The 12,616-nt window shown below is 33.9% G+C and overlaps 3 protein-coding genes across 3 annotated transcripts; all 3 read right to left on the bottom strand.

Moving 5' to 3' along the window:
* On the bottom strand, positions 1–786 carry LOC128961231 (ATP-binding cassette subfamily G member 4-like; the record flags this gene model as incomplete). Its single annotated transcript, XM_054307447.1, has 1 exon — positions 1–786. A coding segment is annotated over one exon (714 nt), but the record flags the coding sequence as incomplete, so codon positions are not given.
* A 26-nt stretch (positions 787–812) lies between these two features.
* LOC128961100 (ATP-binding cassette subfamily G member 4-like) lies at positions 813–4,927 on the bottom strand (the record flags this gene model as incomplete). Its single annotated transcript, XM_054307307.1, has 5 exons — positions 4,331–4,927; positions 3,563–4,268; positions 2,878–3,503; positions 1,596–2,189; positions 813–1,526 (listed from the first exon to the last, which is right to left on the bottom strand). Coding segments are annotated over exons 1-5 (3,129 nt in total), but the record flags the coding sequence as incomplete, so codon positions are not given.
* Positions 4,928–10,445: 5,518 nt separating this feature from the next.
* On the bottom strand, positions 10,446–12,542 carry LOC128961099 (ATP-binding cassette sub-family G member 1-like). The gene is made up of 3 exons (XM_054307306.1): positions 11,946–12,542; positions 11,180–11,885; positions 10,446–11,113 (listed from the first exon to the last, which is right to left on the bottom strand). The coding sequence occupies exons 1-3, from the start codon at positions 12,432–12,434 to the stop codon at positions 10,446–10,448; spliced, it is 1,863 nt and encodes a 620-aa protein (XP_054163281.1). The 5' UTR covers positions 12,435–12,542.
* Positions 12,543–12,616: the final 74 nt, after the last annotated feature.

Below are 12,616 nucleotides of genomic sequence, written 5' to 3'. Positions count from 1 at the left end.
CCAAGTATGTATACTACCGGTTCCCATATGCAATAGTCACAGATAATGTGATCAACATTTACTAGAGAGGAACTACATGTATTGCGAACCATGGATGGACTGAATGGTATCTACGCGTGTGGTCATCATCTTCATCGACAGTGAACTATCAACGCGTTTAGATTTTTTCGATCCATCACTACGACCACTGCAAAGCCAACTCAGACTAAACGAGTTGGTCTTAAACATCATTATGATAAAGCCGAGCACACGTAGGGTTAGCCCGTGAACGGCCAGTATGGGTCCGTTCCACCAGAACTTGTTTTCGTCGAGCAGATCGTTTTGGTAGAGTATMGACGACGTCAGGCCTGACGGACACCTATCGAAGCCGTAAACCAAATACAGGATCATCTCGAATGACTGTTTGACGTACGATATGTGGGCCAACGATTGTGCCCAATCAGGTAGATCCCTGAGCGCTGCATAAAAGCCGCACAGTAACAGATTTACCAGAACCATACAGATGTTGAAGACCAGTGCCATCTTGAGATCTGATCGAAACAATATACCACAGAGAAAGCCTAAACCCTGTGAACAGAATCCACAGCCAAACATGACTAACATAAAGCCTACGAAACGGTTGGTTTCGTTAATTTGYGGATTAATCTTATAGACAATAACTACATATATGGTTACGGTTACGATAAACATTGGTAGTTCTACTATATTTTTAGCCAAATAATAGCTGCCGGTGCTGTACCAACCTGTTTCAGTTAAAAAATGAAATTGAAAGTCATAAAAACAACAAAATAAAGGTCAGTCCTATTGATAAATGAGTTACCATTTTTGCGTTCATTGAGAAATACTTTGAGCTCCGATGCAAACAACAGTATAGTACAGACAGTCATCAACGCTAGAAGCATAGTAATGGCAAAGAACAGATACCGGAGATTCTGGAACAGTAGGTTCTCCTTCCAGAGCTCGTCGGCCGTCTTAAAACAGGAACCGTTGATTTTGACGGCTAACGAAAAACAACTGTCTGGTTCACCCACCCGTCGATTGTATAGATAAGCCAACATTGTTATGATAACTTCGATAAAGATAAACTGTGCCAACAGGAACTTCCATTGTGAACGGATCTGATAGGTAAGTGATCGCTGAAACAAATACCAACAGTGTTTGAACTGAAACTTTGCCGCCTTATTCTGTATACCACGCGGAGCTAACTGTCCCTCAATCAAACACCGGTATCTCAATCGGTTAGTTAGGTAATCCGTTTGTGTGACTAACATCTGAATTTGATTGTCCGGTTTCGATGCATACTTGAGCAACACTTCAATRGGCACCTGATGGTCATAACAGTTAAGTTTGGCTGTAGTCAGATGCGTACGGATGCCGTTTGGCGGTCCAGTGTAGACACATAGGCCACCCTTTGCCAGTACGATAATCTGGTCAAAGGTCATGAAGACATCGTTGTTCGGCTGATGAATACTAGTGACGATTGCCATCTGATGTTTTCGTGAGATATCTTTGAGTACTTGTATGACCTGTTAATTATAATAATAAATATTTTTTATTAAATTTTTTTTATTAATATTCAGTCAAATTTTACTGACAATTTCGGCCGCATTACTGTCCAAACCGCTGGTCGGCTCATCGATGCACAACAGATTCGGTTTTTTGACGGCCATCAACTCCAGTGCAATGGCCAGTCGTTTCTGTTCACCGCCCGAACAGTTCTCCACATTAGTAGACTCCGTGTCACTGATCATCAAGTCTTTCAACAATCGTCGGGCATTTGCCCRATGGTTGACTACTGCGTGATGTTTGCTGTTCTTGATTTTCGACGCATAGACCAGTGTCTGGACGGCCGTTAGACCAGACAGCAGATGCTCCGATACGTCCTGTACTATAAATGCCGATCGCATTTTGCGATCGTTGGCCAAATAGATTTCGGTCGACGAATCTATGTTGTCTACATGTCTGCCATTCAGACATTTCAAAAGTGTGGATTTGCCCGAACCTGACGGTCCCATTAGTGCCACCATTGAACTGAAATCAATGCCACCGTTTAATCCGTTTAGTATTACTTTTGATCGACTCATTGATACTACCGATCGGCCATAAAATTTCAGGTCAAGCCATGCAATGGCCAATCGGGGCACCTCTTCGACCGAAGTCTGTGTTTGTTTGGTGTTGTCGTGAGTTAAATACATTATATAATCCAATATATTTTATTAATTTTAAATATTTTAATTGTATTAAAATTTTTGCAGTTTATTATAAAGAAGTTTTTATAAATAAATTTAATTTTTGATTTAAAATGTAATACATAATATTTTTTACATTTTTATTTATTTATAATTTCAATAAGTTTAACAAACAAGTAAATGACTATTTTATTATTATTACGAAATATTATATAAATAAAATTTTTAACATAGATTTGATATTTATGTTTTGTATAAATTTATATATTTATTTATCATTAAATTTTGTTTTTATTATGCAAATGTTTAATAATAATAAATTTTTAATAGCTTTCATTTTATTTAATAATATTTCTATATCTCTATAAACCTTAATTTATGTATTGTGTAAATGATAGTCAATAAATATTATGTATAAATTATTATTATATTATTAAACTTATGTAAATATTTAGTAATTAGTTGAATATACATAATACATATTTATAATAGACTAATTTAATCTAGGTAATTAGACATCAACTATTTACCTAAAATAAAGTAAAAGTAAAAAGAGTGAGTGAGTGAGTGAGTGAGTGAGTGAGAGAGAGAGAGAGAGAGAGAGAGAGAGAGAGAGAGAGAKAGATAGAGAGAGAGATAGAGAGTACTACATGTATTGCGAACCATCGATGGCCTTAATTGTATGTACCCGTGTGGTCATCATCATCGACAGTGAACTGTCAACGCGGTTAGCTTTCTTTGAGCTATCATTACGACTACTGCAAAACCAACTCAAACTAAATGAGTTGGTCTTAAACATCAGTATAAGAAAGCCGAGCACACGTAGGATCAGCGCATTGGTGGCCAATATGGGTCCGTTCCACCAGAACCGGTCTTCATCTAACAGATCGTTCTGATAGAGTATTGAAGACGTCAGGCCAACCGGACACCTATCAAAACCATAGACCAGATACAGGTGCATCTCAAATGTCTGCTTAATATACGATATGTGGGTTAACGATTGTGCCCAATCAGGCAGATCCCTGAGMGCGGCAAAAAAGCCGCAAAGTAACAGATTTATCAGACAGAGACCGATAGCGAAGACCAGTGCCATCTTGAGATCTGATCGAAACAATATACCACAGAGAAAGCCTAAACCCTGTGAACAGAAACCGCAGGCAAACATGACTAACATAAAGCCTACGAAACGGTTGGTTTCGTTAATTTGCGGATTAATCTTATAGACAATAACTACATATATGGTTACGATTACTAAAAACATTGGTAGTTCTACTATGTTTTTTGCCAAATAATAGCTACCGGTGCTATACCAACCTGTTTAAAAAGAGAAATAGATAGATGAGGGACAGCCATATTAATAGATTTTTTGATACCATTTTTGCGTTCATTGATAAAGACTTTGAGCTCCGATGCAAACAACAGTATAGTACTGACAACCAGTAACGCTATGAGAACAATACCGGCAAAGAATAAATACCGGAGATTTTGGAACAATAGGTTCTCCTCCCAGAGCTCGTCGGCCGTCTTGAAACAGGAACCGTTGATTTTGGCAGACAATGAAAAACAACTGTCGGGTTCGCCTATTCGTCTGTTATATAGATAAGCCAAAATTGTTATAATAACTTCWATAAAGATAAACTGTGCCAACTGGAACTTCCATTGGGAACGGATCTGATAGGTAAGTGATCGCTGAAACAAATACCAACAGTGTTTGAACTGAAACTTTGCCGACTTATTCTGTATACCACGCGGAGCCAACTGTCCCTCAATCAAACACCGGTGCCTCAATCGGTTACTTAAGCGATCAGTTTGTGTGGTCAACATTTGAATTTGATTGTCCGGTTTCGATGCATACTTGAGCAACACTTCAATGGGCATCTGATGGTCGTAACAGTTCAGGTTGGCTGTACTCAGATGCGTGCGGATGCCGTTAGGCGGTCCAGTATATACACATAGTCCACCCTTTGCCAATACAATAATCTGGTCAAAGGTCATAAAGACATCATTGTTCGGCTGATGAATACTCGTGACGATTGCYATCTGATGTTTTYKGGAGATATTTTTCARTACTTGTATGACCTGTTAATTATAATAATAAATATTARKTATYAAWAAATAATTTCATTWTAAATTTTACTGACAATTTCGGCCGCATTACTATCCAAACCGCTGGTCGGCTCATCGATGCACAACAGATTCGGTTTCTTGAYGGCCATCAACTCSAGWGCAATAGACAGTCGTTTCTGTTCACCGCCCGAACAGTTYTCTACATTAGTTGACTCCGTGTCTCCGATCATCAAGTCTTTCAATAATCGTCTGGCATTTGCCCGATGGTTGACCACTGCGTGATGTCTGCTATTCTTGATTTTCGATGCGTAGACCAGTGTCTGGAGGGCTGTTAGTCCCGACAATAGATGCTCCGACACGTCCTGTACTATAAATGCCGACCGCATTTTGCGATCGTTGGCCAAATAGATTTCGGTCGACGAATCTATATTGTCTACATGTCTACCGTTCAAACACTTCAAAAGTGTGGATTTGCCCGAACCTGACGGTCCCATTAGTGCCACCATTGAACTGAAATCAATTCCACCGTTTAATCCGTTTAGTATGACTTTTGATCGACTCATCGATACTGCCGATCGGCCATAAAATTTCAGATCAAGCCATGCAATGGCCAATCGGGGCACCTCTTCAACCGAAGTCTGTGTTTGTTTTGTATTGTCATTCGTTGAATACATTATATTATCCATTATATTAATATTAGGTAATAATTAATATTCAATTAATTAATATTATTAGTTATAGTTTTAAAATAGTGTTTATAAATTGTATTTTAAAAATTATTCTGTTTATAAGTTAATAAAAAATATATTTATTTTTGATATAAAATGTCAAGTATTATATTTTTTACATTTTTATTTATTTATACTTTTACTAGACTTAACAAATAAGTTAATGATTATTTTATTATTACAAATATTATTCAAATAAAATAATTTTTTTTGAGTTATGTTTAGATATTTACTGTATATAAAATATATTTGTGTATTATATCATTAAATTAGTTATAATTTTGTAAATGTTATGTTTGACAATAATATTTATAATAGTTTTTTTTTAAATATATGAAACTATTGCATTTTATATTGTAATTTATATACAGTTATATAAATCATAATKTATTATTGTAAATGATAGTCAATTAATATTATAGGATTTTTTAAAAAATAATATCTGTAAACTAATTAAACTTTTTTTTATAAATATAGTATATTTAGTAATTAGTTAAATATAATGTAATACAATAATATAATCAAGGTAATTAGTCAGTATATTAATTGCCAAAGTTATTGTAGATTTTATTGTATATAATATAAATGTTAGTACAGTATTAGTAGTAATTATTTTATTATAAAATAACATATCTATTTGAATGCACGAAAAGTCACTATTAATAATTTTTTATAATAGTTATAGAAATATTTTTTGAAAATTTATTTTAAATAATCAGGGTCACATTATATTATACAGTATATAGAGTAAATACAGTATATATATATATATATAACAATAAATAAAATACAAAATTAATATTAAATATATCTCTCTAAACCATAATTTATGAATTGTGTAAATAATAGTCAATAAATATTATGTATATAAATAATTATATTATTATTAAACTTAAGTAAWGTAAAAAAGAGTGAGTGAGTGAGTGAGTGAGTGAGTGAGTGAGTGAGTGAGTGAGTGAGTGAGAGAGAGAGAGAGAGAGAGAGAGAGAGAGAGAGAGAGAGAGAGAGAGAGAGAGARAGAGAGAGAGTAAATCTATTGAGATCTATCGATGGCCTGAATGTTATGTACCCGTGTGGTCATCATCATCGACAGTGAACTGTCAACAGCGGTTAACTAACTTTGAGCTATCATTACTACTACTGCAAAACCAACTTAAACTAAATGAGTTGGTCTTAAACATCAGTATAAGAAAGCCGAGCATACGTAGGATCAACGCATTGACAGCCAGTATGGGTCCGTTCCACCAGAACCTGTCTTCATCTAACAGATCGTTTTGATAGAGTATTGACGACATCAGGCCAACCGGACACCTATCAAAACCATAGACCAAAAACAGGTGCATCTCAAATGTCTGTTTAATATACGATATGTGGGTCAACGATTGTGCCCAATTAGGAAGATCTCTGAGCGCGGCAAAGAAGCCGCAAAGTAATATATTTATTAGAGAGAGACCGATAGCGAAGACCAGAGCCAGCTTGAGATCAGATCGAAACAATATACCACAGAGAAAGCCTAAACCCTGGGAACAGAACCCGCTGCCAAACATGACTAATATAAAGCCTATAAAACGGTTGGTTTCGTTAATTTGCGGATTAATTTTATAAACAATAACTACATATATGGTTACGATTACTAAAAACATTGGTAGTTCTACTATGTTTTTTGCCAAATCAATTCTTTCCGGTGCTGTACCAACATTTGAGTTAAAAAAAGTTGAAACTGCGAGAGGGACAGTCATATTAATAGATTTTTTGATACCATTTTTGCGTTCAGATAAAGACTTTGAGCTCCGATGCAAACAACAGTATAGTACTGACAACCAGTAACGCTATGAGAACAATACCGGCAAAGAATAAATACCGGAGATTCTGGAACAATAGGTTCTCCTCCCAGAGCTCGTCGGCCGTCTTGAAACAGGAACCGTTGATTTTGGCAGACAATGAAAAACAACTGTCCGGTTCACCTACTCGTCGATTGTATAGATAAGCCAATATTATTATGATAACTTCTATAAAGATAAACTGTGCCAACTGGAACTTCCATTGGGAACGGATCTGATAGGTAAGTGATCGCTGAAACAAATACCAACAGTGTTTGAACTGAAACTTTGCCGACTTATTCTGTATACCACGCGGAGCCAACTGTCCCTCAATCAAACACCGGTGTCTCAATCGGTTAGTTAGGCGATCAGTTTGTGTGACCAACATTTGAATTTGATTGTCCGGTTTTGATGCATACTTGAGCAACACTTCAATGGGCATCTGATGGTCGTAAAATTTCAGGTTGGCTGTAGTCAGATGCGTACGGATGCCGTTAGGCGGTCCAGTATATACACATAGTCCACCCTTTGCCAATACAATAATCTGGTCAAAGGTCATAATTTTGTAAATGATTTATAATAGTTTTTTTTAATATATGATACATCATTGTTCGGCTGATGAATATACAGTTATATAAATGCTATCTGATGTTTATTTTAAAGATATTTTTCAATTAATATTGTATGACCTTTAATTTAATAATAAATATTAGGTATCAAAAAATAATTTCATTAAAATTTTAGATATAATTTTATTAATTATTAAATATAATCGGCTCATCGATAATATAATTCAAGTCAGTTTCTTGATGGCCATCAACTCCAGAGCAATAGACAGTCGTTTACTGTTATCCATATAAATGTTAGTACAGTATTACTAGTGTCTCCGATCATATTATAAAATAATCGTCTGGCATTTGCCTTATGGTTGACACTGCGTGATGTCTGCTATTAATAATTTTCGATGCGTAGACCATTTATAGAAAAATAAAAATAGATTTTCCGACACGTCTTACTATAAATGCAGATCTCATTATATTATCGTATGGCCAATATATAACAATAAATAAAATAAAAAATTATTAAATGATAAAAATTTAATTCAATTTAAAATTTGTAAATAAATATAGTAAAACATAAAAATTAATTTACGGTCCCATTAGTGCCACCATTGAACTGAAATCAATGCCACCGTTTAATCCGTTTAGTATGACTTTTGATCGACTCATCGATATAATATAAAATTTCAGGTCAAGCCATGCAATGGCCAATCGGGGCAATTCTTCGATTTTTTGTTTTGTTTGTTTTTTTGGATCCGAAGTCTGTGTTTGTTTTGTATTGTCATTCGTTGAATACATTATATCATCCATTATATTAATATTTGGTATTCAATTAATTAATATTATAAGTTATAGTTTTAAAATAGTGTATATAAATTGTATTATAAAATTATTTTATTATTACAAATATTATTCAAACAAAATAAAATTTTTTAGTTAAGTTTAGATATTTACTGTACAGTATATAAAATATATTTGTGTCTCATATCATTAAATTAGTTATAATTTTGTAAATGGTATTTATAATAGTTTTTTTTTAAATATATGATACTATTGCATTTTATTTTGTAATTTATATACAGTTATATAAATCATAATGTATTATTGTAAATGATAGTCAATTAATATTTTAGGAATTTTTTTAATAATAACAGTAAACTAATTAAACTTTTTTTTAGATATAGTATATTTATTAATTAGTTAAATMTAATGTAATACAATAATATAATCAAGGTAATTATTATATATTAATTTTATATTATTAAATAATTCGTAAAACCGACTATAACCGGGTATAACCRACTTATGTAGTGAATCGCTATGCGTCCATATGTTTGGGAACATATTCGGTATATATAACGCATTTGTTAYATACATATATCTCTGAATAAATAAAATACAAAATTATTAAATGATTTGAAATTTAATACAAATAAAACACAAAAGTAATATAAAAATTTCAAAATACAAAAAGTAAACATCAAAATTGAAGGGCAAACTGGACTTTGACTTATCGACACCAACAGTACAAAGTGGTACCCGATTTGCTTCCAGTCTTTGACTGTYCGGTCGACGATTTAGCGGACATTGAATATGTCGATGYGKTYGACTCTGTATTGGGATACGTCTAATAAACAATACATATTTGCAGAGAAAACAGCGGTAATATATATCCAACACATATATATATATATATAAATTTTWAAAATAAATTACTATAATTACAAACCGAAATATTTGGTGTATTTTGATGTTTAGTAATCCAGTTATTGGCATCATTTTCATCAGTGAATGTAAGACTAATCAAATTTAACAATTTAAAGTCGAATATTTCAAAAACTATTCGACATAATGATATGTTTTTAGAATTATGATTAGTGTTATATATARWAATAATGTCTATATATAACGTAAAATTAGAAAAAAATAAAGTCGAATATCTCGAAAATTATTCAATAAAATTATAATTTGAGTTTATATTTGATTTTTAAAATTAATTTAAAGTATTACAAATATAATGAATAAAATGCATAGTACTCTCAGCKTTAACCTAACCCGATTTATGGTGATTATGATGGGTTTTAATAATGGCAGGCATAAACAATAGATGCCAATTTTGCTAAATGCCTGCCTTGTCTCTGCCATGCCCTGGGCATCTATTTTCAGGTGGTGACACCTATTATTTTAATTTTATATTATTAATTAAAAAACACTGTTTWATCTCTATATTTGTTTGATATAGCTATAATTATATTGTAATTAGAATTAAGTCAATTAATTGTATATTTAATTTACACGGCAAAAAAACTAAATTAACTTTTTAGCAATTTAAATTGGCAAGCAAATAAAATAGATGCCCAAAATGTCAGGCATTTATGGCATATCTATTTGGTTATTGCCAGGTCAGGCATTTATTTACTAAAAACCCTGGATTGGACACTAACACAGCCGTCAATCAATCAGTAATCAAACAGTATTTGATGGCCACAAATGTTTTTTTTAAAATAACTTTTAATAATTAATATTAATCACAAGTTTATGTTTTGTTTAATTGAATTAACTGTTGAAACAAACAAAAAAAAACAAAATTCAATGAAATTAATGGTTAAGAGTTTTAAGACATACAAAGAATCGGTTGAAATGAATGACTAATCAAAAAGTTTTTAACAGTTTTTCTCTATTTTGTAGTTATGTTTAAAAATTCAAACTTTGTATTCAATGTTACAATTATATCATTAAGTTTTAATATTTATGTATTGTATAAATTTATATATTTTATTAATCATTAAATTTAGCTTTTATTATGCAAATGTTTAATAACAATAATAAATTTTTAATTGCTTTCACTTTCTTTAATACTATTTCTATATCTCTATATATGTATATATTTGTATATTTATGTATTGCGTAAATTATAGTCAATAAATATTATTTATAAATAAATATATTATTATTAAACTTATTAAACTTAAGTAAAGTAAAAAAATTGAGTGAGTGTGTGTGTGTGTGTGTGAGTGTGTGTGAGAGAGAGAGAGAGAGAGAGAGAGAGAGAGAGAGAGAGAGAGAGAGAGAGAGAGAGAACTACATGTATTGAGATCTATCGATGGCCTGAATGTTATGTACCCGTGTGGTCATCATCATCGACAGTGAACTGTCGGTGCGGTTAGCTTTCTTTGAGCTATCATTACKACTACTGCAAAACCAACTCAAACTAAATGAGTTGGTCTTAAACATCAGTATAAGAAAGCCGAGCACACGTAGGATCAGCGCATTGACAGCCAGTATGGGTCCGTTCCACCAGAACCTGTCTTCATCTAACAGATCGTTTTGGTAGAGTATTGACGACATCAGACCAACCGGACACCTGTCAAAACCATAGACCAGATACAGGTGCATCTCAAATGTCTGCTTCATATACGATATGTAGGTCAACGATTGTACCCAATCAGGCAGATCCCTGAGCGCGGCAAAGAAGCCGCATAGTAACAGATTTATCAGAGTAACACCGATGGCGAAGATCAGTGCCATCTTGAGATCTGATCGAAACAATATACCACAGAGAAAGCCTAAACCCTGTGAACAGAACCCGCAGCCAAACATGACTAACATAAAGCCTACGAAACGGTTGGTTTCGTTAATTTGCGGATTAATCTTATAGACAATAACTACATATATGGTTACGATTACTAAAAACATTGGTAGTTCTACTATGTTTTTTGCCAAATAATAGCTACCGGTGCTATACCAACCTKTTTCAGTTAAAAAAAGAGAAATAGATAGATGAGGGACAGTCATATTAATAGATTTTTTGATACCATTTTTGCGTTCATTGATAAAGACTTTGAGCTCCGATGCAAACAACAGTATAGTACTGACAACCAGTAACGCTATGAGAACAATACCGGCAAAGAATAAATACCGGAGATTTTGGAACAATAGGTTCTCCTCCCAGAGCTCGTCGGCCGTCTTGAAACAGGAACCGTTGATTTTGGCAGACAATGAAAAACAACTGTCGGGTTCGCCTATTCGTCGATTGTATAGATAAGCCAAAAATGTTATGATAACTTCAATAAAGATAAACTGTGCCAACTGGAACTTCCATTGGGAACGGATCTGATAGGTAAGTGATCTCTGAAACAAATACCAACAGTGTTTGAACTGAAACTTTGCCGCCTTATTCTGTATACCACGCGGAGCCAACTGTCCCTCAATCAAACACCGGTATCTCAATCGGTTAGTTAGGCGATCAGTTTGTGTGGTCAACACTTGAATTTGATTGTCCGGTTTCGATGCATACTTGAGCAACACTTCAATGGGCATCTGATGGTCGTAACAGTTCAGGTTGGCTGTAGTCAGATGAGTACGTATGCCGTTAGGTGGTCCAGTGTAGACACATAGTCCACCCTTTGCCAATACAATAATCTGGTCAAAGGTCATAAAGACATCATTGTTCGGCTGATGAATACTTGTGACGATTGCCATCTGATGTTTTCGGGAGATATTTTTCAGTACTTGTATGACCTGTTAATAAATATTTGTATTAAAAAATTATCATTAATATTCAATTTAAATTTTTCTGACAATTTCGGCCGCATTACTGTCCAAACCGCTGGTCGGCTCATCGATGCACAACAGATTCGGTTTTTTGATGGCCATCAACTCGAGTGCAATAGACAGTCGTTTCTGTTCACCGCCCGAACAGTTTTCTACATTAGTTGACTCCGTGTCTCCGATCATCAAKTCTTTCAATAATCGTCTGGCATTTGCCCGATGGTTGACCACTGCGTGATGTCTGCTGTTCTTGATTTTCGATGCGTAGATCAGTGTCTGGAGGGCTGTTAGTCCCGACAGCAGATGCTCCAACACATCCTGTACTATGAATGCCGACCGCATTTTGCGATCGTTGGCCAAATAGATTTCGGTCGACGAATCTATRTTGTCTACATGTCTGCCATTCAGACACTTCAAAAGTGTGGATTTGCCCGAACCTGACGGTCCCATTAGTGCCACCATTGAACTGAAATCAATTCCACCGTTTAATCCGTTTAGTATGACTTTTGATCGACTCATCGATACTGCCGATCGGCCATAAAATTTCAGATCAAGCCATGCAATGGCCAATCGGGGCACCTCTTCGACCGAAGTCTGTGTTTGTTTTGTATTGTCATTCGTTGAATATATTATATTATCCATAATATTAGTTAATTGAATAATAATAATAATTACCAATTATTATTTAATTAATTAATATT

The sequence above is a fragment of the Oppia nitens genome, unplaced genomic scaffold (assembly GCF_028296485.1).
Source record: "Oppia nitens isolate AA-2021 unplaced genomic scaffold, nextdenovo-longstitch-racon4-pilon3 scaffold5_pilon_pilon_pilon, whole genome shotgun sequence".
Lineage (NCBI taxonomy): Eukaryota > Metazoa > Arthropoda > Arachnida > Sarcoptiformes > Oppiidae > Oppia > Oppia nitens.
The sequence above is the reverse complement of the archived record's forward strand: the minus strand, read 5'-3'. Positions and strand labels throughout refer to the sequence as shown.